At 43.5% G+C, this 27,822-nt stretch overlaps 1 protein-coding gene across 2 annotated transcripts; it reads left to right on the top strand.

The window, feature by feature from the left end:
* Positions 1 to 1,112: 1,112 nt before the first annotated feature.
* Positions 1,113 to 27,206, top strand: YWHAB (tyrosine 3-monooxygenase/tryptophan 5-monooxygenase activation protein beta). 2 transcript variants are annotated; one of them, XM_037499279.2, is made up of 6 exons: positions 1,113 to 1,204; positions 19,463 to 19,765; positions 22,891 to 23,014; positions 23,749 to 23,912; positions 24,824 to 24,919; positions 25,235 to 27,206. In XM_037499279.2, the coding sequence occupies exons 2-6, from the start codon at positions 19,466 to 19,468 to the stop codon at positions 25,289 to 25,291; spliced, it is 741 nt and encodes a 246-aa protein (XP_037355176.1). In that variant the 5' UTR covers positions 1,113 to 1,204; positions 19,463 to 19,465; the 3' UTR covers positions 25,292 to 27,206. The 2 variants fall into 2 exon arrangements, with proteins under 2 accessions (XP_037355176.1, XP_037355184.1); XM_037499287.2 differs by lacking the exon at positions 1,113 to 1,204 and adding an exon at positions 1,998 to 2,070.
* The last annotated feature ends 616 nt before the right edge of the window (positions 27,207 to 27,822 follow it).

Genomic DNA, 27,822 nt, shown 5'->3' on the forward strand with positions numbered 1-27,822 from the left:
TTAGGAGAACTGGGTTTAAGAGTCAACTGCCTTGGGAGGAGCAGTCACAGGAGTGGGGGGCCTTGAGGGCTTGTTTCCTACCCCACTGCTTCCCCCTAAAAGTCTGGGGAGGAGGTCTTTGAGATCACAGACACAGGCTTCAAGAAGGCCTTTATCATTCTACTCCTGGCACTTCACAAGGTCACTCAGATCTAAGAAAGGCGGAAACAGGGCCTCTCTGGTGGCGCAGGGGGTTAAGATGCAACCTATGAAGCTGTCTGCAGCCACTGCAGCACGAGTTCAATCCCTGGCTGGCCAGGGAGCTACCCACATGGCGCAGCAGACCTCTCCTGGCTCGCCCGCTGCTCCCCTCAGCAGCGTATTTCAGTCAGTCCACCTGTTCTGTTCCCCGCTCTGTCTCTGGTGAATCCTCTCACCCCTCACACCTCTGGCCTGTAGCCCGGTTCTTCTATAAATAAATCTTAAAAAAGAAAGGAGGAAATAACAAGAACCTTAAGGGATTGAAGGGTGTTAACCCACCCTTTAGGGATGCGAAAATTGAGGGATGAACAATTCTGCCCTGCCCTAGGTCTAGTATCCCCGAAAGACACAGCAAATGGGGGTGACATCAGTCTCGGACCCCGTGAGGATTTCCTTTTGGGGGGATGGGGGGCCGACCCCGGGCTCCGCCCTACGCTCCGAGCCCGAGCAGGCAGGCAGGACCCGGCCTCGGCCGCCAGCCCCTAGCCCCGGGGCGCGCCCGGCCTTCCCCGCCCCACACGGCCCGCCCCGCTGCTGGGCTGCCCCTCCCTCCGCCAGCTCCACCCGCCCCCGCTCCCCACCCCCACATCCGCCCCCCGCCGCCCCCGCCCGCCCGCCCCGCGCCCGCCCCGCGCCCGCCCCGCGCCCGCCCCGCGCCCGCCCCTGCCCGCGGCGTCCCGGCGCCGGCGCCTCTTCCTGCTCCCGCCTCCACGGCCCCTCCGGGGCGGCCGCGGCGGCCCCGTGCCCGCCTCGCCCAATGAGGAGCCGGCGCCGGCCCGGGGCGGGGCTTGGGCCGGAGCGGAAGTGGCGACCGGAGCGGAAGTGGAGCTGCCGCCACCGCCGCCGCCGCCGATTCCGGAGCCGGGGTCGCTGCCGCCGCCGCCGCCGCCGGAGCCGTGGGCCGGGAAGGGAGCGGTCACCGCCTCGAGCCCGTTCGCACGCGTCCTCGCCCCTCCGCCTCGCGGTGAGTGCGGCGCGCGGTCCGCCCGGGGCCCCCGGGGGCCGCGCCCGAGGCGTCCTCCCGCGCGGCGGCGGCGCCGGGGGGCGCGGGCGGGCCCGGGGCAGGGCGCGCGGCCTCCCCCGCGGGCCTGAGGCGCGGGCCCGCCGGGCCCCTCCCTGCTTCCGGGGCCGGCGCGGCGCCTCCTGGGCGGCCCGGGCGGCGCGCCGCGGCCGGGTGCGGCTCCGGCCCGGCCGGCGGGCCAGGCAGGCCGCGGCCCCCGGGGCCCCTCCCGGCGGCGCCCCCCGCCCCGGGCGCCCCCCCCGGGGCTCGGGGCCCACCTCCAGCCGCACGCGGGCGAGGGCCCGGCCCGGCGCCCCGCGGGACCCCGGCGGGCGAGGGGGGCCGCGGGGAGCCCCTCCGCGGCGAGGCCGGCCCGGCGCCGCGCTCTGCGGGCTGCAGGTTCGGATCCGGAACTCGCCTGGGCCGGGCGGCGCGGGGCGGTGGCGGCGCGGGGCCGGGGAGCGGCCCGCGCGCTCGTCTTTGTGTCCTCGCCCGGATTCCCACGCCCGTGGCGGCGCGGGTTCCCTTCTGGAGCGGGCCTGGGGCCTCGCGGCCGGGGGCGCTGGGGGCGCGGCGGGGGCGCTTTTCTCCCGAGAGCGGCGCAGCTTTGTCTGGCGCGAGTGGAGGGAGACCTCGGGGAACGGGCGGCGCGGGGAGGCCGCCCCGCCAGGCCCTCGAGAACCTTCCCGTGCGGGGCCGCCTCTGGCCCGGGCCCCGCTGCTCGGCTCCTCCGAGGGGCTCCGCTGCGACGTGCCCGGGTGGGAGCCAGAACCTGGCAAGTTGATGTGACGGGCCCGTAAAATCAGGCGACCGCAGGAGGCCGAACAACGGTAAAGCACTTGGAAGAATAGGAAAAAATTGCCTGCGTTTCTCACTCTGCCTCAGTTGTTCCTCGGAAACCCCTAGAATTGGGCACGTGGCCACTCAGCTATTTGCATCTTCTTGCTAGAAAATTTATTTGGGTAAATAAACTTGGCTTGTTTCTTAGTGGTTTTCTTCTTAGCTGCTTCTGCTGCACCGCGTTTCTTATTGGGGAGCATCTCAGTTGGCTGAGCCCTCCTCTCTCTTCCATTTATGTCCTGAGCAGCACTCGGGATGGTGAGGGCAAAACCTGTCTGTTTTACTGCACTCAAGTTAGAATTTGATGCCTGATCTTCAAAATGGAAGGCTAATAATACAGTAGCTGAATTGCTATCCTCTTCTCTCATTTCGATGAGATAAGAAACCATTCACCCATCTCACAGATGGAGTCTGTGTGAGCAGTGAGGTGATCTGGCCTAGACCACACCCCGGGTTTTCAGATTGAATATCCTCATTCATAAGTAGCAAATATTTATGAACTGTCAGCCCGTGGTGGAGTGTGGCTCCTGCCCTGTAATCTTCTGTACATTTCCCATCATGCAGTGCTCATGTTATATTGAAGCCATTTTAGAATTGGAGCTCTTATAGATCAGGGAGGCAGCCTCCATAAAACCAGGCTGAGCAAATCCCCAGCATGCTAGTTCCTGAGGCAGTGTCTCCAGAGATTTGGGCCACTGCAAGAAGTGCATTTTGCCCATTTGGCTGTGGAAACAGAAACAGCAAAACCACTGGACTTGGAGTCAGATAAATTTGATTCAGGCCCTGCCTGCAGCATTTTCTAGCTGTGCGACCTTAAGCTCATTACTTAATTTCTGGTGTCTCTCTCTGATTGTCATAAGGCCTTTTTAAACAAACTGTAAATTGTTAAATATCAGCTTTCAGTTGTGATTTTTAGTCACAGTTCACTAGGAATGATTTTTTGTTGTTGTTGTTATTACATTCTGATGAGATCCAGCTCAGCTTTGTATACATACTGCTTTCAGAAAATTATATCTTATAGAATTTTATATAAAGCATCTTCAGTCTTTTGATTCCATTTTTCCTTCTGTGCAGTATAAATGGTAGTGGTCTTTGATGTGTTACAGTGACTCTACAATTAAAATATCTGGATAGCTGGACAGGTGTCATTTGGCCATCTTCATGGTCTAGATTAGACATAGCATATACTATATGGCATAGACACAATTCGTCCATTTGTGATTTATTCACCAACTGATGAGGTGGCATCAGGCACTTAGTCTATAATAATAATGGCTACCATTTAATTGCTTATTACTTGCCAGACTTTGTTTTACACATATTAATGAAGTCTTCATAACAACTGAAGATAAGTAAGTACTGTTGGCTCCATTTTGCAGATGAGGAAACCAAGGCACAAAGAAGATACATGATTTTCCCTGCCGTATACACAACGCGAGACCTGTTGCTGGAGTCGGGAATCAAACCCTGGTAGTCTAGCTCTAAGGATAAACTTACACTCATGGTAGAATAGCATAGTATATCTTTCGCATGAACACCCTTTAGTCTTTCTTTTTGTTACATGTATCCTGTTAAAGTAAACTTGTTTGTTCAGGAATTTCAGCTATTTTTAAAGATAAATACAATTTTTTCTGACCTGTAGGGATATCTGCCGGTCTGTGTCAGGAAGCAAACTTGGGAAAAACCTCATTTTTCTGGTATTTGTTTCATGAGGAAGTTCGTCAGTTACTTTGTGGCACACTTGTTTGTTTTGTCCAATCCTAAATTCTTCATCTCATAGAATTTGGTCAGGACCACCATCGTTAGTTTTTATCATACTACTTTTTCTGTATATTTTTAGATTTTCCCATATTTTATTAGGGAGCTGAGGAACTAGATCTACATAAATGGAAAGAAGATTCTAAATTACAACATCCTGGTTTGCTCCCCGCTTCTTCAGTGGCATTAAACTAGGCAGTTTTCTTTTGGATGAAGATACCTTAGGGGATGGTTTTTCTTGTAAAGGACAAAACTTATTTGTAAGGGGACTTTAAGTTCCTAGGTTCCTTCATTTTTTTAGAGAGAGGTGACAATTCATGCTAGCTAGAAATTAGTTTTATGATAGCCACTTTGAAGCTTTTCAGTCATCTTGGTCTCTACACAGCTGTAGCCATATGTATGGCGGAGAAACCACCGTGGTGGAGAAACCATGGTGGAAACCATGGAGAAACCATGGTGGAGAAACCAGCCGCTGGGTTCTGAGGAAAGGTTTTGAAGGGGAACACTTAGGGAGGAAAAATAGATCCAGACACTTTCTATTTTGTGAGATGTGTGCTGAATGCCAGTTATCTTTCTGCTTTCTCTGCTGAAATCTCTTGTAATTCAGATTTAGTGTTATGTGTTTCTGATACTTAGGAAATTGATTGATAGTCTCAAGAGGACAGGTAATTCCCAGCAGGCTATAGGTTAGCAAAATGACATTTTTTTGGTTTTTGAAAGTCTAAGTTTTTTTCTGTACTGGTTAGTTTGTTTTCCCTGAGAGAGCCAACAATAAAAGTTATTTCTGTATGGCCTTGACCAGGTCAGAGATTGGAGGTGACAATAAAGTAGAAATGAGCCCTGGCTCACTTGTTTTGCTTGTCCACAAACCTTGAGGCTTGTTGAACAGTCTGGTAGGTTTTTGTCAAATGTTTTTACCATCTTTATTTTATTTTTATTTTTAAAGGTAGGTAAGTTAAGGCCAGTGCTAACATCTTATTATAGTAGCTTTTGTGTGGTTTTATTTTTTAAATCCCTAAAATGACAATAAAAAAGAAAAATTGTAAGCATTGAGAATCCTAATTATCCTTTGGGAGGGTGGTGCTGCAGAGAGGAGAGCGCCTGTGTCAGACACACCTAGGTGGCCCTCGCGGTATTATGGTTGGTGTCTGTGAGGGGAACCATGACCCCTGCATCATAGACAAGATAGGCAGGAATCATTCCAAGGGCTTATTGAAACTGAGATTGAATATATAAATATAGCTTTTTATTGTTGAGAAACAGTCAAAAAGTGTAGTGTTGTCTCCTGATTGGAGCTGAGATGAGTCTTCAAAAAATTGAGTATAACTACATTAGAATCTGTACTGTATAGGTCAGGTGAGGAAATAGCAGCCCTTTTCACTTTTTTTCTTACAGATTCATTTATGCATACAAGAGCTGGGGTACAGGCCAGAGGTGTGGGGAGTAGGGGTGAGAGAAGTCACCAGAGACAGAGGAGGGAACAGAACAGGCAGACTGACTGAAATACACTGCTGAGGGGAGCAGCTGGTGAGACAGGAGAAGTCTGCTGCACCTGTGGGTTGCTTCCTGGCTGGCTGGGGATTGAACTCATGCTGCAGAGGCTGCGGATAGCTTCACAGTGCTGTGCTTAACCCCTTGAGCCATCAGGGAGGCCCCCTTTTCACTTTCTTAAAAGCATCAATTAATCAGTTTCATAGCATGGCAGCCTCTTTGGGTACCAAGAGATAAAAGTCTGGGATCCTTCCTGTAGCTCACAATCCAGTGTGAGAGCCGAGGGAGACATCTACAGGATGCTAAGTGCCATCTTAGAAATAGGCAAAGGTAAGTTAACATGTACCTTCCCTTTAGGTCTTTAAAGAAAGCCGCCTGGGTTTAAAAGAAATGAGATATGTAGAAAGCACCCCTCTATCTAGCCTTTTGCTAGCCTTTTGTGTGGGCCACCTTTGGAGTCTTACAGTGTACTAAATGTTTCCATCATGAGCTGACTTACACCTTACAAGAACCCCATTAAGTAAATTTGCCTATTTTATGCATGAGAAAATTGATTGCCTACTTTATGCATGAGACTCACAGGTCAGGTTACCTATGAATTGGGGTGTGGTACTGTGCACAGTACTGGGTCACTCCATTTTCTTAGTGGGCGCAAAGCTTTTTTTAATTGATTTATAAGTTTGACTGATTAGACAATATAAATCAGAATTAGCATTGTTTTTAGATTGATCACTGAAAGACAAGAGATTATTTTCATATCTACCAGTGATTCACATTGTGTGACCTCGGGCATTTCATTTAACATCTCCGTTTTATGTTTAATTTTGGCAATTTAATTATGTCCAATTTAATTGGACATAATTAACAGCGATACTCAACAACTGATGTGAAAGAAGAAAGGGATTTTGAAATAGAAGTTGTTTCCATGATACAGCGTTCTCTGGACATTGGTGCTAATGACTATTTCAGACAGGCCATTTCATTTTCTAACAGAGAACCTGCAGATGTTTGAATGGAATTCAGTTTATTACAGGACTCTAGATTTTGTGTGTGTGATGGCACACACACATTTTTAGAGTGGGTGTTTTTGTGAGTAGTTTTCTTTAAGAGCCAGGAGTACTTAACTTTTCCTGGGTAACACCCACTAACCACCTGGTCCCACTTTCTCAGTCCCTCCTGCAGTAGCTTGGCATCTGTTTTTTCCCTCTGCAGAGTGGCTCCAGGACTGGGTCTGTGGCCTTATGCTCTCTGTAGCTACATGCTATTTAGCACTTAAACTGTCAGTTCCTTACCCCTGGACATTTTGGAGCCTCAATTTGAGAGATGCTCCTCTCCAGATTCTGTTCTCATTTCTTCATCTGCCTTGGCCCTTTATTTCTAATTCATCTAGAAAAACGTGGGCTCTTTATTCACATATCCTTGTTTCCTGCCACTACCTGGAGTTCCCTTTTTCTCTTCTGAACTCCACTAACCCATAAAACCAGTCAGGACCCAACTGCTTTTAAATAAAACCTATTCCCTCTAATTCTGGCTGGTTGCTTCTCCCAGGAGAGGCAGTGAACCCTTAAATATGTGCTGTCTTCTCATGTTCCTGCCATGGGAGTGGAAACTGTGAGGGAGTACCCCACTAATCTACTTGTAATTCTTTGATCGCCTCTCAGTGAATAATCAAAACAGTTCTTGGAAATACTGGTAAGTTTTTTTTTCATTTATGGTTCTATCAACACATTGAATTATATGCATTACATTTTTTGTGATGTAGCTTAAGAGTAAGAATGCCTGTTGAGCCTTTGATCTGACCGGTAGGTTCTGGGCGTTTGATGCATATCGTCTTGTTAGATAGCTAATGTTTCCTTTTAAGGTTTGAAGAAACAGATTCAGAAAAGTTATTTTTAAAGAACCCCTAGATTTGAAAGAAACCCAGATTTGTTGTATGTGGGGCTTTTCTAAAAACAGATCCCATTCATGTACGTATCATTAAAACTTCAGTAATCCCGACACATGGTAGATAATAAAATTATTTAAAATCTAACGTATTACTCATTTTGTCTAAACTCAAAACTCAGCACTTTAGAATTGTGTCCTTTTCCTTCAAAAGAAAACATAGTTAATAATACTTCCTAAGACCACAATGTCATTTTCAGCTCTTTTCTTCCTTTACAATACCTCTGTAAACACACGCGCGCGCGCACACACGAACCAATACTTGTAATGCCCCTCACCGCCATCCTTGCATGTCAGCTTGTGGCCACTGGGAAATGACCCCAAGACTCTGAGCCTGGCTGAAAAATATCTTTTAGGCAGAGAATTGAGAGAGGAGCTAGGTTGTTTTATAGATAACTTTTTTTTTTTTTTTTTTTTTAATATTTATACAAGCACTGGGTACAGTCAGAAGCGCGGGAGGGTGAGAGAATTCACCAGAGCGGAGAGCAGAACAGGCAGACGGACGAAGTACACTGCTGAGGGGAGCAGCGGGCGGCAGGAGAGGTCTGCGTGCCATGTGGGACCCTTGCCTGGCGGCCGGGGATCGAACCAGTGCTACAGAGGCTGCGGGCAGCTTCGCAACCCAGCGCTCAACCGCTGCGCCACCGGAGAGGCCCTATAGATAATTCTTAATTTCAACATTTATTTATTATATCCTTAGGGATATTTTACAAAGATGAAACACTGTTGTAGAAACCCCCACCCTTCATCCTTCACCCCTCTGTCAAATCTTTCTATGATGCAAAGCTCATCTTTTGATGGCTGCGTGATTGGCAGCCCTCTTTTGGGCCCTCTGTCTCTTTTTAACCACTTCTGATGGCTATTTAGATTGCTTCCAGCCCTTCACTAAGCAGTTGCTGATTTAATAAGCAAAGGGCTTCCCAGTCTTGGGAGGTGTTGCATGGTTTAGCACACGTCAGCACCAGCCCTCGTCATCACCACCACTTGCTTGTGCTTGAGAACTTTTTTGAAGTAGGTCGGTGTCTTCCTGGTCTCTGCCTGTCCACTGTGGGGCCTCTACGTTTTTCTGCTTTGCTCTTAATGCTAGGCCTGGTGACAAAACAGCAAACTTGTAAGACTTTTCAGGAAGCATATAAAGGCTTTCTTAGTGATGTTTTTCTTGGTGGGGCCTTGATTCAAGTCAGAAGAAATTACAAACCATCCTTACTTGGCATCTTTAGAAAATACAATTTCTAATGAATTCAGACTCACTAATCAAAATTGTTAGCAAGTGTGTCCATTTTGAGGAAATTGAAGGATAGAGGGTAATTTAGAAATGTTAACATAACTTGCTCATTTTCTATACAAGATTAATCTAGACTTGGCTTTCAGTTGTGTGTATGTGTTTACTTGTGTATATACACACACAGACTTTTTTTTTTTTAAATCCATGTTTACATTTTATGAGCTAAAACAGTGATGTGTAGGTAGGGAAAGAAAGAATACTACTTCACATGGTTGAGCACGATGCATTTAATGAAGATTTCCACATTTACTAGTCTTTAATCCCCTGCCCCTCATCTTCCCAGTTTGTCTTCTGGGTAGATGCTTCTCTCTCCAGTTGATAGGTGGGAAGGCCCACAGGTCCCGCTCTTACACAGAGTCCTGTTGCTTTTCTGCCAGACTACATCTAGGTAGCCCGTCCTCTTTGCTCTCCCAGTAATGATCTGTTGAAAAAATTCACAGGTACTTATTTGAGCATTAGTTTTGGGTCTGGTTCAGTTCTGGGCGTTAAATGAAAAGTATGATATATGATGACGTGTGATGTGAAACTATAAATGGTACAAACTCCTCTGTGCCAAAGAACGTGTAACGCGCAGGGATAAAGAAGCCCTAAACTGTGTAGTGGGCACGAGTGTGTTTGGATTCATAGACAGGGTAGATCAGTGGGCGCTGGCCCAATCTAGGAAGGCTTTGTGGACCAAAATGGATGCACAGAGTTAAGTAAACTGAAAACTTTCTAGATGAAGAGAATTACAAAAGCAATGTCAGAGTATTTGGTGATGTCCAGCCTGAAACAAAGGTACATGATGGAAAATAATGGACCAGAAAGCCTAACAGGTAAGATTAGGTGCCAAATTATGAAGGGTTTTGAAAGCCAGACAGTTTAAATTTGATGGAGTAACCTAAAGAGAGTCTGAGAGTTACTGGGTACCAGTTGGAGGCATGGCGAAGAGTAATTTTGAGGTAGGATGCAGAAGTGTGAGGAATGAGGTACGAACGTAACGGGGATTTAGGGTGCTTGTGAGTTCCTTACTTTGAATTAAATGAGAAGAGAGCACTCTGCCAAATTTTTAGTTTTATTCTGTCATTTTGGGATCTGTTCATACAGCAAATATTTGTTTGTATTGATTATGTGCATGGTGCTGTGGGAGATAAGCCCTAAAGGAGTTTATGGTGTAATAAGTGACTTAAGAGATACATATAAATAATTTTAGTACTGGGGAAATGTACTAAGACCTTTAATGATTTTTTATATTTCAACTCCATATATTCAAAAGATTATGATGTCCACATGTGGCACTAGCTCAGGCTTAGCAGCTTAAAAAAGGCTTCGAGGAAGTGATGGCATTTGACCCTTGCTCTGAAGAACCTCGTGTGTGGAGTAAATGGAAAAGGACGCTGTAGAGAGGGCGCGCCGCCGCGCCGCCGCGGTGAGCAGTGACCCATAGGAAAGCACACACCTTTCAGCAGAGGCACATCCTTTGTGGAGGGCATGTTCGGGGTAAAGGCTGGGAGGAAATGCTTGGAAAGCCTTCACTGTGGGCAGTAGGGAACTTTAAGGAATTTTGAGCAGGAAGCAACTTGATAAAAGCTTTAAGAATGGTTTGATAGAAAATCCCTGAAGGGGGAGGTGGCTAAAGACCGTGAGACTGAAGGCAGAGGGGCTCACGGCGAATTATGGATGGGGCTTTATTGTAGTTGTGGAAGGAGGAGCAATTTCATTTCTGCCTTGTCTGCTGCCTTCCTCCAACTGCTGGGTGTTGTGTAACCCATTTCCTGTTGAAATTGGTGTGGCTGCTTCAAAATCCATGTTATATAAGTCAAAAGTTATATAAGCTGTAGGCATCAGGACATTTGGCTATGGGTTGGTTTGTTTGTCATAAGTTGTGTGTGCGTGTGTATAATTAAAAATTTTTTAAAGAGTTGGATAAATGGATACACGTTTTTTAAGGCATGCTCTCAGTCTTAACCACATCACAGTGGCTCTCAAACTCCAAGAGCTCTTGCAGTGATCCCAGAGAAGCTTGAAATAGTGGCCCCAGACCAGGAAGGCAACACTTTATTTAGAAAGATCGATATGTACATTGGAAGGTCCCAAGGAGTACTTGGGATTCTGCAGAGAGGTAGATTAACTTCTGATACTGGAAGGGGAGAAGGAAGGGGCTAGAAGAGCCAACGAGATTCCTGGACCCCTTTAGCAGTGTTGGTTCTTTGTATTTCTTGCTCCTTCATAATACTGTGTGATGCCCTAGCTCTGAATTGGCTTTTGACCAGTCCTTTATGAGCTGCCAGCCTCCTCCTCTGTAGAGTGCACAGGTGCTGTTCTGTGAACTTCGGAGCGGGCCACTACATGACCGCTACCTTTGCGTGTGTATGTGGGGAGGGGTCTGTAATTTTTCCCCGCTCTACCAGACTACCAATCACATACTCCTCTACCTCCCTCCCCTACTCCTCCACCTTCTCCTCTGTTCCCTATGGTGGTGACCATTATCTCCTTTTTCGAAGTTCAAGTTTTATTCCTTCTATTGTTTGCGTGTATATATATATATTTTTTTATTTTATTATTATTTTTTTTTTTTTTGGTATTTATACTCCATAGATGAGTGAAACCACCTGAAATCTCTTTCACCTTTTGGCTGATTTCACTCAGCACAATCACCTTGAGATCCATCCTTTTTTTTTTTTCCCCAAATAGGCACCTTTCTTCACAGGTGTATGATATTCCATTGACTATTCTTTATTGAATTTGCAGTTTCTATCTGTTGAATGGCACTTCGGTTGGTTCCACAACTTGGCAGTTGTGGACAGTGCTGGTATGTACATAGGTGTAGATAAATATTTTCATATTAGAGTTTTCATGTTACTTGGATAAATACTCACTAGAGGTATTGCTGGCTTCTGTGGAATTTCCATTTTTATTTTCTTGAGAAATCTCCATATGATTTCCACAGGGTCTGTACCTGCTTGCATTCCCACCAGCAGTTGGTGAGAGTTTCTTTTTCACTGTAACCTAACCAACATTTATTAATTCTGTTCTTTTTTTATATGGGCTGTTCTCACGGGTGAAGTGGTATCTCAGTGTGCTTTTAGTTTGCATATGTCTATAGGCCATCTGGGTGTCTTTAGAGAAGTGTCTCTTGAGTTCCTTTGCCCATTCTTTAATTGGGTTGTTTCTTTGTTTTTGGATTGTGTGAGTACTTGGTAAATTTTGGAGATCAACCCCTTGTCAGATGTATAATATGCAAATATTTTTTTCTGTTCTGTAGGTTGCCTTTTTGGTTTTGTGATTATTTCTTTTGAGGTACAAAAGCTTTAGATTTGATATAGTAGCACTTGTTTATTATTGCTTTTGTTTCTCTTGCTGTGGGGTTGAGTCCCCGAATACATCTTTGTGGTAGATGTCCTGTAGTGTATCCCCTATATTTTCTTTTTTTTTTTTTAAATAATAAATTTTATTGTTATATTCCCCATACAATTGCAGCCCCCCCATTCTGACCCCAACCCCTCCCCTCCCGCCCCCGCCCCCCTAAAAGTGTCTCTGGTTCATAGTTGTTTGTTGATTTTGATTTTCACTTTCTTATAGTTATTCATTTTCCTGGTCCCTTATTTAAGTTTTCTAGATTCCTGCTATGAGTGAGACCATCCGGTATTTTTCTTTTTCTTTTTGGCTTATTTTGCTGAGCATGATCCCTTCCAGCGCCATCCATGTTGCTGCAAATTGCATGTGTTTATCTTTTTTGAATGCTGAGTAATATTCCATGGTATATATGTACCACATCTTCTTGATCCAGTCATCTATTTTTGGGCATTTGGGTTGTTTCCAAAGCTTAGCTATTGTAAACAGTGTTGCTATAAACATAGGGGTGCAGGTGTTTTTTGGAATTGATGTTTCTGTGTCCTTTGGGTAAATACTTAGGAGTGGAATTGCTGGATCATATGGAAGCTCTATTTTTAGTAGGTCCAGAAATCTCCACACAGCTCTCCATAGTGGTTGGACCAGTTTGCACTCACACCAACAGTGCAGAAGAGTTCCTTTTTCTCCACAACCTCGCCAACATTTGTTGTTGCTAGTTTTTTTAATATGTGCCATTCTCACTGGTGTAAGATGGTATCTCATGGTAGTTTTGATTTGCATTTCCCTGATGACAAGTGATGTTGAACATTTTTTCATATGCCTGTTGGCCATTTGCATTTCCTCTTCAGAGAAGTTTCTTTTTAGCTCTTCTGCCCATTTTTTCCCCTATATTTTCTTTCAAGTACTTTATGGTTTAGGTTCTTATGTCCAAATCTTTAATCCATTTTGAATTGATTTTTATGTATGAAGTTGAAAATGAGTCTTTATTTTTTTGTATGTGGCTATCCATGTTTTCCAGCAGTATTGTTGAAAATGCTATCTTCTCCACTGTATGGCTGTAATTCCTTTGTCAAAGATTAACTGTCCATATTATATGGATTTATCTCTGGACTTTCAATTCTGTTCCATTGGTCTCAGCTTCTGTTTTTGTTCCAATACCATACTGTTTTGATTACTGTTACTATGTAATAGTGTTTGAAGTCAGTAAGTATGATGCCTCCATTCTCCTTTTCTCTTGATTGTTTTAGCCATTTGGGGCCTTTCGTTGTTCCATATAAATCTGATAATTGTTCTGTTTCCTTAAAAAAACAGAACAACAACAAAAAAGGTTATGTGGTGGGCCTCCCTCCTGACTTACGGGTTAAGTTTCAGCACTACCAACTCAGTGGCCCTCTAACAGCAAAGTGGCCTGCATTCAGTCCCCAACCAGGGAGCTAACCCACGTGGTGCAGCAGACCTCTCCTGTCTTGCCCACTGCTCCCCTCAGCAGTGTATTTCAGTGGATCTGCTTGTTCTGCTCCCCACTCTGTCTCTGGTGAATCCTCTCACCCAGTGCATCTCTGTCCTACACCCCAATTCTTCTATGCAAAAATAAATGAAATAAAAATCTTAAAGTAATAGGTCTTTTAAAAAATCATTGGTGTTTTGTTAGGTATTGCATTAAATCTGATTGTGGCTTTTGGTAACATAGCCATCTTAATGATAATTCTTCTAGTTCATGAGCATGGGAGATCTTTCCATTTCTTGGTGTCTTTTATTTACTTTAGCAGAGTTTTATAATTTTCATTGTACAGGTTATGTTTATTCCCAGGTATTTTATTCTATTTGGTGTGATTGTAAGTGGAACTATATTCCTTATTTCCCTTTCTTCTGACACATGGTTCACATATAGAAATGACACTGATTTTTGTGTACTGATTTTGTATCCTGCCCCTTTACTGTAGTCATTATTTCTAGAAGTTTTCTTATAGAATCCTTTGATTTCACTAAGTGTATTAGCATGTCATCTGAACAGTGACAGTTTCACTTCTTTTCCAATTGGGATTCCTTTTGCCTTTTTCTTATCTGATTGCTTCAGTTAGGACTTCCAGGACTGTGTCAAATACTGGTGATAGAAGACATCCCTGACTTGTTCCTGATCCTGGTGGAAATGCTTTCAGCTTTCCACCATTGAATATGATATTGGCTATGTTTGCTATATATGGCTTTTAAAATATTTAGATAGGTTCCATTTGTTCCCATTATTTTGGAGAGTTTTTTTTTTTTTTTAATCATAAATGGATTTTGGAGCTTGTCAAATGCTTTTTCGGCATCTACTGAGGTGATCCTGTGATTTTTGTCTTTTTGTCTAGTTGAGGGGTGACATTGATTTGCAGATGTTGAACCAGCCTTGCAGTCCTAGTATGACACCTACTTGATGTGGTGGATGATTCTCTTGATATGTTGCTGTCTGGTTTGCTGGGATTTTGTCAAGGATTATTGCATTTGTGTTCATTGGAGATACTGGATTATAATTTTCTTTTTTTGTATTATCTTTGTTTGGTTTTGCAATCAGGGTAATATTGGTCTCATAGAATGTAGAGGGGAGTTTTCCTCTTAGATTTTTTTTTTGGCGAGTTTGAGTAGGTATATCTTCTTTATAAGTATACTTCTTTATAAGGTTGGTGAAATTCCCTGGAGAAGCTATCTGGCCCTGGGCTTTTTTTTCTTGGGGAGACTGTCACTCTTTCAGCCTTGTACTGGTTGTTAAGGTGCTTTTGCTATTTATTTCCAGTTTCTTCAATTGCAGAGTTAGATTGTTAACTGGAGATAGGTGAGTTAGAATGAATCTTTATTGTAAGTGAAAGCACATACTCAAGAGAGTGTTGTTGGCACATTCAGAGGAGAATTGCCTCTTTTTTTTTAATGTGGGCCTGTACTGCTATAAACGTTCCTGTGTTGCTGCTTTTAAAGCATCTCATAGGGTCTGGTAGCTTGTCTCGCCCTTTTCATTTGTCTCTAGCTTTTTTTTTTTTTATCTCTGATTTCTTCGTTGATCCAAGAATTGTTCAGAAGCTTTTAGTTTAGTCTCCAAGTGTTTTGTTTGTTCCAGGATTCCTTTTATGGGTAATTTCTAGCTTTATAGTATTGTGGTCTGTGAAGATGCTTGATAGTTCTATTTTTGTATGTATTCTGAGACTTGCTTTATGTCCTCATATGTGATCTGTTTTTGAAAATGTTCCCTGCACACTGGAGAAGAAAGTGTATTCATTGCTTTTAGGATGGAAAACTATAAATGTCCAGTAAATCCGTCTGATCGAATACTTCACTTAAGGCCTTTGTTAATTTTTCATCTGGGTATCTATCCTTTTGTGTCTGTGTTGTGGTGAAATATCCCACAATGGTGGTAATTTTGTCGACACGTTATTTTGTTAATAGTTGCTTATCTATAACTAGATGCTTCTGTATTTGGGGCATAAACATTAGTAACAGTTATATTTTCTTGGTGAATTGTTTAAGTTACTAGCATTTATGACCTTAGTCCAGCCTGTTCTTTTTAGTTTGTTTTTTGTCTTTCGGTTTTAAATGGGTCTCTTGTAAACAAAGTATTAATGGCTGGAATTTTTTTCACCTGCATTGTTAGCCTATGACTTTTTATTGGTGAATTCAGACCATTCACATTTAGGGTGATTATTGATAGGAACTGTTCCTTGTCAGTTGTTTTCTTTTTTGTTGTTTTCTTTTTCCCTTTGCTTCTCTCTACTCATTTTGGATGACTTTCTTTAGTATTTCTATCAATTCCTTTGCTTCTTTAAATCTGTGGGTGTCTAGCCTGGATTTTTGGTTAGTGGTTACCATGGGGGTTTTACTTGAATTCCTGTTTTAGGTCCTTTATGAGCTGGTGTCTGCTTTCCGACATTTAACTATACTGGTTCTACTCACTTCTTCCTCCCCCTCAGTGTTTTGTTGTTGACTCATCGTATTCTTGTTCTTGCTAATGGTGGTGTATTGCTATTATTTTGCTAAGGAGTTTGTGGTTCAAGTTTTCTTTTCTTGTAGAAGAATTTCTTTTAAAATTACTTGAGAACGGGTCTCCCTGATGGCGGAAGGGGTTAAGTCACCACACTGTAAAGCTATCCACAACCACTGAAGCACCAGTTCGATCCCCAGCCAGGGAGCTGACCCATATGGCGCAGCAGACCTCTCCTGTTTCTCCTGCTGCTCCCCTCAGCGGTGTGTTTCAGTCAATCTGCCTGTTCTGTTCCCCTCTTTGTCTCTGGTAAATCCTCTTACCCCCCCATGCCTCTGGCCTGTATGACAATTCTTGTATGCATAAATAAATAAATCTTAAAAAAAATAAAATTACTTGAAAAGCACGTCTAGGGGCAAACTCCGTTAATTTGTGTTTGAGAAAACCTTTATTGTAGCTTCATACTTTTGTTTTTTGTTTTTTAAGATTTATTTATGCATACAAGAGTGGGGGGTGTGGGTCAGAGGTGTGAGGGTGATAGGATTCACCAGAGACCGTAGAGAGCTGAACAGGCAGATCTACTGAAATACATGGCTGAGGGAAGCAGCAGGCAAGACAGGAGGGGTGGTCTGGGGCTTTAGTACTCGATCTCAGTTTGAGGAGTGATGTTCTAGTCACCTCTACCTCTTTTTTTTGTTTTGTTTTGTTCTGCAGCAAGTTGTGTGCAGTGCTTAGGTTGTCTTCACGTGCCCCCCCGCCTCCCTGTTGTTCCTTTTTCTGAGGGTTCTAAACCTATGGAGCTGTGTCTCCCAGTGGGGAGAGCAAGGTCTGGAGCTCCAGGCTCACTCTCCAGGATTAATTTGCAGTTGGCCTGCAGCAGGCACAGTGTGACAGAACTGCTGCCTCCTGTGGTGGCCACAGCTGCCCTGCCCTTGCCTCAGTTGCCCTTCTGCAGGGTGGGACGTGGACACACCCTTGGTTTGCTTTCCCAGAGGATTCCCCAGCTCATTCCAAAGTCCTTTCTGCTGTCTGGCTTTTTATAGAATCCAGCCTGGTTCAGCCCGACTTTTCTTTGATCTCTTCGGCGAGGGGCGAGGCTGTGGGGCGGAGCTTTCAGTGCCCGCACCGCCAGAATTGCGGGGTTCCCACTTCCCAGGTCAGAGTCTGCAGAGTTCCCACTGCCCAGGGCTCGGTCTGTGCCCATTCCTGTCTGCAGCGTTTCTCAAGGGAATTTCGCAATGTCCTAGTTACCCCTGCCCCAGCCCAGACTAGCTCCCCTCGCTTCCTCCTGTTCTTCCCCTCAGCGGCCACCGACCTTAGTTCTCAACCTACTTGGGGAAGTCCTGGGGCTGGGACGGAGTGCCTGCATTTTCCTATGAGCACATATTCAACTTTTTTTTTAATATAGTTTTTAAGGGAGGGGATGATTCTAGCCTTTATTCCACTGGAGACTAACTTAGAATTAGTCTATGGACTAGAAGATTCTACAGTTCACTGAAAGTTCACTTCTTTCTGCTTCTCACTTTTCAAAACAATGAAGTAGGGCTATTTAATGATGGAGATGCTGTCCCGATCTGAATTTGTGGTCAAAAAGCTAGACATACTGAGAGCATATTATTTTAAGATGATGAATACTGTATTTTTGATGTCCTTGGTAGGTTGTGTTGTGATTACAAACAGCCCCCCAATCTCATGGCCTACCCCAGCAAGGCTGCTTTCGCACACTGAGCGTCCATTGCAGGTCTGAGGAATCCGCACAGCAGTAACTCGGAGACTTAGGTCACAGATACTCCACCTGGGACAGGTGACCATGTCGGTGGCTGCTGTAAAAGAGGGCCTGGGGAGCCCCACAGGGGCTTTTCTCAGGCTCAGTCAGGAAGTCTCGTCAATCATTTTTGCTGGTGTTTCACTGGACCCAGCTAACAACTTGACCCCTCCTAATTGCAGTGGGTTTGCCAGGAAATGTAGGAGAGCAAGTGGAGTATTTCCTGAGAATCCTGATCTCTGTCACAGTCTCAGTCTAGAGATGTGGGTGAAGCTGTCAGATGGATCAAGGTTTGACTTGCCTCGCTGAGTGCAAACGTAGAATCCGTGCACGGTATATAGGACACAGCTCTGAATATGACTGCGATAATAAGCAGTAGGAAGAAAACACACTAGTGCTGGAGAACCAGCTCTCTGAGTTGTCTACGTTTGAGGTGTATCTTACAAATGTGCTGCATCTAATAGAACATTTTTATGTCGTAGGGTGTGTCTGTAGAATTTCTCTCTTAAAAATACAGAAATGACTTGAGGCAAAACCATTTTGTTAGTGGGGCGTATACTTTTCTGCAATTTTAAAATTGTTAATCATTTTCAAAGACCTAGATTGTGATACCAATAATGAAAGAATGTTTTTAAGGAATTAGTGTAATTTTATACTGTAGCTAGGGTAGATTTATTGAAATTCAAACCAACAGCCTACAAAACTGACTTACTGGGTAATACTTTTTAGCTACAAATTATCCAGAAATTACTTACTCTCTGTAAGTGGTGATTACTGTAGTAGGGAACTGAGTTTGTAACTCATTTAAGAAGTATTCACTAATTGGCATGTGAAGGGTTTGATAAAATGATAAACTGAAATCACTGAGATTTTTGCCTGTTTCACAAGCACTTTTAAACAAACTCAGTTGTGGTTCAAAATTCTATTGCTGTACCTCTTGTTGAATGCACCCACATCTCTTGTAGCCTTTATACTATGTACAGAAATCGTGCTTGATACCTGCATGTATTGCTGTAAGCTTTCAAAGCGCCTTCACATAGATGAGTCTTCTGTTCCTCGTAGTAGCCCTGTAGCCCTTGTACCAACACGAGTTGGTAGTGCTCTCAATCTTGCTCAGCGGTGAGTCTCAGCACGCATAAATAGCGGGGCTGGTGCCCGATAACCTGCCTACCCTTGGTTAATGCTGTGTCCTCACAACCACGTGAGCAAATTGCAGAAAATACGACAGCAGCTCCTGTTTTTTAGGTACCCGCTATTTGCTGGGCACAGCCAGAAATGCCATTTAAAAACATTTTTTGCTTTAAGAGTGATCAAAGCAATCATTACACTTTTTTCCTTACGGTGTTTTCCCCTACTATCTGGGGAAAAAGCAGATTAGGTCAAAACCAGACAATTCTCAAGAAGGAAGGGACATACGTTTAGTATATGCTGCTTAAAAAAAAAACCTAGTTATTGAGCAGTCTCTATATGTCAGGGTGGCAGATCAGGAGAGTGGAAGAAAACAAATGCTGTAGACACTTGAGATTGTCCTGGCACTGTACTGTCTACTAGCCGTGTTGCCTTGGGCATATCACTTGTCTTCTGTCATCTTCCATGTCTTAAGCTGAAAAAGGGGGGAACGGGGTTGTTGTGAACATACCCACCCTGCAAGACTGTCCGGGAAATGAATTGACCAGGGTTAAAAGACCTAGCCGTGCCCCTGCTCGTGGTCAGCATTGTGGAAGCATTTAGAAGCAGATGTTTTCATTTTGGGTGTGTTTCTTTCTGGGTAGGTTGGAAGAAGAGTCACACATGTAATTCCTGGGCCCTGAAGTCTAACCACTTGTGTTCTCTTTCCTCTTCTTGGCCTGGTTATAGAGAATGACCACGGATAAAAGTGAGCTGGTACAGAAAGCCAAGCTCGCCGAGCAGGCCGAGCGCTATGATGACATGGCTGCAGCCATGAAGGCAGTCACGGAGCAGGGGCACGAACTCTCCAATGAAGAGAGAAACCTCCTCTCCGTTGCCTACAAGAATGTGGTGGGCGCACGCCGTTCTTCCTGGCGTGTCATCTCCAGCATTGAGCAGAAAACAGAGAGGAATGAGAAGAAGCAGCAGATGGGCAAGGAGTATCGTGAGAAGATAGAGGCGGAGCTGCAGGACATCTGCAATGATGTTCTGGTAAGAGGCCGGTGTTTCTGTTTTAAATAATGGTTTCTAAATAATTTAATGTACAGATGCACACTCAAACAGCTTATGAGAGAAAGGTGTCTGAGTATACTGGAAAGCAGCAAACCATTTGCACGTAATTTTTTAGGCATATGATGTGATTTTTCTCACCTCTTAATCAGAGGTTGCTCATCACTTATGGGGTATTTTCCTCTCCCTTCCGAAGACCTGTGAACAACAGGAACATTGAATCAGCATCCCTCCATCTTTTCTCTAGAAATTGAGGCCAGATAGGAAGGATTTTAGTGAGAGCGGTGAGGTTATTTTGTGTATTAGTCTGAGTAGTAATGTCATCTCCAGTAAAGGAGACAGGCAAAAAGCTAGCCTGCCTCTCAGTCTTACCTTCTCTCTGTGAGCTCCTGTTTCTGCCTGATTAGTAGGTATGAGCGTCAGGTCTGGCTTGCAGTCCACAGCCACATTGAGTGGTTTGGGGATCTTCCTTTCCCGTGTTCTGTATAAGCCTGAGTCAGATGCATGTGATTGCTAACTGCTTTCACTCTGGCCGCCATCTGGGGTTGGATGGGAGGGGTGCGTATCCTAGAGCAAATCATGATCACATGTGTCTTTCCCTCACCTCTTGAGCCCATTGGAAACTTTCTTTTTCTTTTTTTTTTTTTTTTAAATATTAAATATTAAATTTTATTTTTATATTCCCCCATACAATTGCAAACGCCCCATTCTGACCCCTCCCGCCCCCCACCCCCCAAAAAGTGTCTCTGGTTCATAGTTTTTTGTTGATTTTGATTTTCACTTATATTCATTTTCCTGGTCCCTTATTTAAGTTTTCTAGATTCCTGCTATGAGTGAGACCATCCGGTATTTTTCTTTTTCTTTTTGGCTTATTTCGCTGAGCATGATCCCTTCCAGTGCCATCCATGTTGCTGCAAATTGCATGTGTTTATCTTTTTTGAATGCTGAGTAATATTCCATGGTATATATGTACCACATCTTCTTGATCCAGTCATCTATTTTTGGGCATTTGGGTTGTTTCCAAAGCTTAGCTATTGTAAACAGTGCTGCTATAAACATAGGAGTGCAGGTGCTCTTTGGAATTGATGTTTCTGTGTCCTTTGGGTAAATACCTAGGAGTGGAATTGCTGGATCATATGGAAGCTCTATGTTTAGTAGGTCCAGAAATCTCCACACAGCTCTCCATAGTGGTTGGACCAGTTTGCACTCCCACCAACAGTGCACAAGAGTTCCTTTTTCTCCACATCCTCGCCAACATTTGTTGTTGCTAGTTTTTTTAATATGTGCCATTCTCACTGGTGTGAGATGGTATCTCATGGTAGTTTTGATTTGCATTTCCCTGATTACAAGTGATGTTGAACATTTTTTCATATGTCTGTTGGCCATTTGCATTTCCTCTTCAGAGAAGTTTCTTTTTAGCTCTTCTGCCCATTTTTTGACTGGATTATATTCTTTGTTGTTGCTGAGTCTCATCAGCTCTTTGCAGATTTTTGTGATCAGTCCTTTATCATTAGTGTTGGGTGCAAAAATGTTCTCCCAGTTGGTGGGGTTTCTCTTTGTTTTTGTTATTGTCTCTTTTGCTGTGCAGAAGCTCTTTAATTTGATGTAGTCCCAGCTGTTGATCTTTCTCTTCACTATCACTGCTTTGGGTGATGTGTCTGTAAAGATGTCTTTGATGTGCAAATCCCGTAGTGTGGAAACTTTCTTTTTCTTCCAGGTGAAATCAGGTAAAATTGAACGGTGAGGGCTGCTTTGAAGGGAAAAGGAATTCACACTTGTGGATCTGCCTCCTCCCCTGCTGGCTGCCTCTCTGAATTACTGACCATGACAGCTTTCTTTCGAAAACCAGTACAGAGCTTATCAGGCAGTGCTTCTCCCCCCATGTGGAGTTACACCCTGTCTTTCTGCAAAGAATATTAAAACGACTGCTGCCCCTTGCATCTTCTCTGATTGATTAAACCCCCTCACAACTAAGCTTTTGTACTGAGCTGCCTTTTTTTTTTTTAACAGACTGATGGTGTAAGAGTGTCACGGCTAAGTTTGTTGCCTGTTGATAATTTGGGGGTTTGTGAATGGTGCGCCCACTCCTGAGTGTTAGGTATGCATCTGGTACTCAGATGCAGTATGGCATGGAAGCTCCTTAATTCCTGCAATGTAGAGCAGCCTTTAAGAGCATCTGAAAGAATGTGAGGGGAAAATATGGTACTTACTGCCTCTTAACCAATTTTCAGGATGCCACATCCTAAAACAACTCCTCAAAAATATTGCTGTTTGTGAAGCTTGGACTCCTTCAGAACTGCTTTTGTTGTAAACATACATGTCTAAAGGAGCTTATTGTTAATAGTACTGTCTACTTTTTGAGTGCTTGCTCCATGCCAGACGTGTTAAGCGCTTGTGTACATGGCTCATTTATCCTCATAGCGCTGGGAAGATGGCTGTTTGCTTCCCCGTTGTTGCTGAGGACTCATGCTCAAGGTGCTCGGTCATTGTCCAGGGTCATGCCGTAGGAAGCAGTAGAGGAGGGATTTCTGCCCAGGTCTGACAGATTTGGAATTTAGTTCTTGGCAGTTCTGCTGTTAACACTTTTCTCCTTCCAAGATGGAAAGAGTCTTCTCACAGAAGTAACACAAATGAGTTCATTGTTTAAAAAAGAAGAAAAGGGCAAGGCAGAGGAGCTATAAAATAAAAATCACTCTAGTCCTATTACCTGGAGAGCCTCTGTTGACATTAATAACCCTCTAGTTCCCTTATCTCGTTGTGTATCTGTACACGTATATATCCTAATATTAAAAGAGGAGTCACGTGGTGCTTATTTATTTTTTTTTTTTAGAACCATCTCATGGTATCGGTGTAGTTCTGCACCGTCATGCTTAGGGCCTGCAGAGCACCCCAGGATGAATGTCAGAATGAATTTTAACAGAAGAATATAAGCCTCTGCTATTAATGACCTGGGCTAAAAACCAATGACTTTGGATGAAATTTTTTTTTTTTACACCTTCGGAAAACTTACTAAGAAGTGGTAGTGTGTATCTTGAGTCTCAGATGTAGTATTAACATCTCATAGGTAATACTTTCAGAGCCTTAACAGAATGCGATTCATTTTTTAGGAGCTGTTGGACAAATATCTTATTCCCAATGCGACACAACCAGAAAGTAAGGTATTCTACTTGAAAATGAAAGGAGATTATTTTAGATATCTCTCTGAGGTGGCATCTGGCGACAATAAACAAAGTAAGTAAATTTTTTTTTTAAACCCACAGCTGACCTGTGATAACAGGGTCAAGGGGTTGACAAACCAAAGTGTATCTCAGAGGCAAATATGGAGGACATTAAATCTGGGGCACTAGTGCATTTAGAGATCTTTATCTTGGGGGTTATTCTGTAACTCTTTAAAGGAGAAACTTGAAAATATTAGGTAGCATGAAACCACCCGTAGATAGAGAGGCACTCATCACATTCATGTGTTACTGTGATGGTGATGATTATAGGTATGCTTTATTAAGGCCCCGCTGTGTGACAAGTATTTGAGTCTCTTTCATGCCTCACACAAACTTAGATGTTCAGGTGGGAGTCTGATAAGGAAACCAAGGTTTACACCTCGTGAATGAGTTCAGGATTCGAGGTTGGGTCTGTTGACTCAAGTCCATGGTCTACCACTAGAGAGTGTTTTCCATGTTCCATTTTGTTAAAGGTTATTTCTGTGTTTCTTAACTGCTTTGCTAGGTTTTGTCATAATGATCTTTGTTTCCCCTCAAAGCATGTAGTACTGAGCTTTGAATGAAGATTTAACAAATGATTGTTAATCGACATTAACATTGATCCTTCATTTGATGGGTCATTTATTCCAGCCCAGTTTGGTAAAGTGATTTGATAGTGGAGCCAATGTATGATGCAACTTTGGAATCTTTACTATTTTTTTCTCTTTAATATTTTTTAATATTAACATTTGTAAATCTTTTTTATAGCCACTGTGTCAAACTCCCAGCAAGCTTACCAAGAAGCATTTGAAATTAGTAAGAAAGAAATGCAGCCTACACATCCAATTCGACTTGGCCTGGCCCTTAACTTCTCAGTCTTTTACTATGAGATCCTAAACTCTCCTGAAAAGGCGTGCAGCCTGGCAAAAACGGTGAGAAAGACTCCTGGTGGCCACCAGTCATTGTCAACCAGTGCTTGTGCCTTTTAAGAACTTTTTTACTACGTGAACATAAATCAGTTGTCTTGGAGATTTTCTGAGGGAAGAAGTGTATTTCTTATGAACTGTTACTTTTCATTTCCTCTCATCAATTCCTGCTAATTTGGTTTGCTTTGTTTTTGTTTGATTACTGTTTTGGGGAACGTTTGCAGAAAATTCACGGTGAAGAACTTAGTTTATTGTTTTCTTGTCAAGCTTGGTTATAGGCCTGCATTATGTATTATCCTTGTAGCTTTGAGGTTTCAGTTGTTTAAAGGAGAGAAATCAGGCTGTGTCTACTTTGTCTTTTGGTAACCCAACTGTCGTTTCTACATATTTTTGTAGTCTTTGGGCATGCACACTCTTCCAGAGTGTCTGAAATGGACTCTCAGAGTTCATCACTTAATCATATCAGATTTGGGGGTATGAACTCCCTTTAACTCTTGCATTCTGGACCTTTTTTTTTTAAGATTTATTTATCTATGCATACAAGACCTGGGGCACAGGTCAGAGGTATGTGGGGTGAGAGGATCCACCGGAGACAGAGCGGGGAACAGAACAGGCAGAACAACTGAAATACACTGCTGAGGGGAGCAGTGGGTGAGATAGGAGGGGTCTGCCTCGCCATGTGGGTTTCTCCCTGGCTGGCCAGGGATCGAGCTTGTGCCGCAGAGGCTGCGGACCCCTTCATTGTGTGATGCTCAACCCCTTGTGCCACCAGGGAAGCCCCAATTGGACCTTTTGAGTTTTGGGTTTTTAAAAAGAGGATTATTAGCAAAATTATGTCCACTTGTTAGCAGAAGAAACTTGGTCTAGCTAGCTCAAAAGGACCTGTGAATTCTTTGCTTAAAGGCTCTTTATTTTAGGCATTTGATGAAGCAATTGCTGAATTGGACACACTGAATGAAGAGTCTTACAAAGACAGCACCCTGATCATGCAGTTGCTTAGAGACAATCTCACTGTAAGTATTGCCGGTTTCTGTGACTGCTTCTGGAGGGTGTATGGATTTGTTCCCATTAACCTCCTTCATAATTCATTGCCGTCCAGAACTCAAGAGGGGGTTTGTATCCTGTAGATACAGTTAAAATTTAATTTGTTAAGTTGGTTACAAATGACTGCTAAAGTTTTGAGCTTTGCAGTCTTCACTGTCTGTAGTAATACAGGAAGAATTTCACCCAGTTGAGTGAGGTGAGATGAGAGGATACCCACTCTCGACGCCTCCCTGAATAAATGGCAGTGGCTCTACTTTGATCATAGCTCTGTTTTTCTCTTGCAGCTGTGGACGTCGGAAAACCAGGGAGATGAAGGAGATGCTGGGGAGGGAGAGAACTAATGTCTATCATGCTTCGTGATCTGTTCACTGTCACTCTGTACCCTCCACATATATCCCTTTGTGCGATAAAAAAAAAAAAAAAAGAATCGTACGTCGACTTTCGATTTTTCACAGCCTCAGCCTAGCAAAAATGGTCCATGGGATGAACAGCTGGTATATGTAGCTAAAACTCAGATTGGTCACAAAAATGCCATGGCATTCTGGAAGTTTGATTTTGATTAACATTGACAGGATTACTGTGTGTTTAATTTTTTAAAACTGAACACTGTGATTATGGGGTTTTGTAACTTAGCAGAACTCTTACTGGTAGAAAAAATAGACCTGAATTATGTGTAACTTTTTGGAAAGTTAAATCTGATATCAAAATAGTCACTGAACTGCAGTTCCATTGTAAAGTTGTACAGAAAGTTATAGAGATTATATTGTGACACTGGGTCTTGGAGTGAGATAGCTGTCATTCGGCGTTGGAGTTCAATGAAAACTCACAGTAGTTCTGCCTGTCGTTCAGGGCTTATCAACACTTGGCCAGTTCGGGCTGTTGCCACTCAAAAGTTCATGACCACAGATGTCCACAGTGTCTTCCTCTAAGGAAACTCAAAGGCTGAAATTGAAATTCTTTGCAGATAACTTAGGGTTATGACATCATGAAAAGGTCCAGTGCTCATGTAACACACGTGACTAAAACCCCTTTCCTACAGCAATATGTTACTGATTTGCAACTTGTGCTTCATTAGTGGAATCTGTTTTTCCTGTAACCATGAGCTGAAGAAGAAAAAAGGGCCATATATGGTATGAATGGCCTAATCCGTTTCCTGGATCATACCTTTAAGAATAATGTTCTACAGAGGCGGTCTTTGAATTGGGGAGTCCTCATTCAGGCTTCTTCCTAGCTCTGGACTTTTAAATTTAGAAATCTATAAATTCTTTCCCATGATCTTTCTGACTGTTGACTTTGGTTTTCATATTTCTGATCTTTTACAGCTTTACTTTTTTTTTTCTTTTTGAATTCTGTATTTCCTTTGGTTCACTGATTAATACTACATGAGCAGGGATGGGGCCTGGAGGGGAAGAGAGAAGTCAGTGAGAACATAGGTAAGCAGACCTGGCTTCAAAGAGTTGAGATGAGTGTCCAGCACCATAGCTCTGTCTTCCTCCCGTTCTCAGCACGGTGGTGGTTCTTCAGTCATACCAAGATCTGAATCAAAAAAAGTATTCTAAAATATCCATGATTTCTTCCTGTATTGCGGCCAGCCCTGATAATGCTTGTTAGTACCTGTCACCTGATCTCCTAAGTCTACTCATCCAGCCAAGTTCGCAGACGTGTTTAAACAAGACCCTATAATGCAGGGAATTTGCATGAACACTGCAATGGGGAGAATCAAGACCAGCCAGGCCTACCAGTCTCACAGTCTCCCCCTTCTCCCTTTAACATTCCACCTAGCTGTAGTGTCCATCTGTTTGTCCATCTGCTGAAATGAGAAAAGAAACATTCATGCACTGATTTAAAACAAACCAAAAAAAAGAGAAAAAAACAAAAAAAAATCCCTCTCTCCTTTCTAGCTGAACAAAAATGTGCAGTTAGTACTTGGCGCTTGAAAATGCAGTAGTGAATGTGGAACGAGCCTGTCTGTATATCTGGTAGCTCTTTCTTGCTTTGTTTTTCCTCACCAGTATTCTGCCTCACGTTTGCTTCTGTGATGGTTTTATTGCCTAGCAAGCACACCCGTGGTTGTGAAAATAGTATAGCAAAAAAAAAAAAAAAGAAAAATCCCCGGTTATTGATGTACTAGATTTGTGTATGTCTTTTAAACAGTTCTAGTTTCCACCTTACACGGAATTAATCAGGAAAAGTGTAAAAATTCAAAAGTGAAATAAAAAATTTTATCAGTTAGTTGTCTGTGAACTGACGTGTGGCGCCATCTTTGTCACTACCTGAACTAGCTAGTTCCTCTGATTATCCTTCAGGCACTATTTCCTTCACGGTAGGCAACAGCTTTATCTTACCCTTGAGAAGAAGAGCCAGAGTCAAAGGAAGACTTTACCGTTAATTAACACACAGCCTCTTCCCACTTCCTAAGCCGATGCCTCTCTGCTTTCCACAACAACCATCTAGGTGCTAGGTACTTTTTTGTGACACCTGAAAGTTGATACGGACAGCCTTAGCATCCCATTCAAGTCTGGTTCCCCCACCCAGCTCCCTTTGTTTTTTTTTAACACTGATATTGTAACCAAGACAAATAGTTGCACAAAGTTTGGTCATCTCCAAGGTTTTACAAACTGTCCTGATGGAGTTCATGGTGGCCTGAAGCACTTTTCTCATGGGATTTGCCCCCTTCTAGAAACATCCACACTCCCACTCTAAAAAAGAAGGAAAATCAGGGAGGGAATTAGTGCAGCCCAATATTAAAATTAGTGCTTAATGCTCCTGTGAGGCTACACTAATGACCCAATTTCAACAGTTCCACCTGTTGAAGTCACACCCAACCAAAGGGAAACCAGGAGAGTCCCAGTGAGAAGTGGGGCGAAACATT

This window comes from Talpa occidentalis, unplaced genomic scaffold (genome assembly GCF_014898055.3).
Source record: "Talpa occidentalis isolate TD23 unplaced genomic scaffold, MPIMG_talOcc4v2.1 talOcc4.10, whole genome shotgun sequence".
Taxonomy (NCBI): Eukaryota; Metazoa; Chordata; class Mammalia; order Eulipotyphla; family Talpidae; genus Talpa; species Talpa occidentalis.

Excerpts from the sequence above, each read along its gene's own strand:
- YWHAB (XM_037499279.2), top strand. The coding sequence starts at position 19,466 with ATGACCACGGATAAAAGTGAGCTGGTACAGAAAGCCAAGCTCGCCGAG. Across the intron at positions 23,015-23,748 it reads ATCTGGCGACAATAAACAAA|CCACTGTGTCAAACTCCCAG; the intron begins GTAAGTAAATTT and ends TCTTTTTTATAG. Across the intron at positions 23,913-24,823 it reads CGTGCAGCCTGGCAAAAACG|GCATTTGATGAAGCAATTGC; the intron begins GTGAGAAAGACT and ends TCTTTATTTTAG.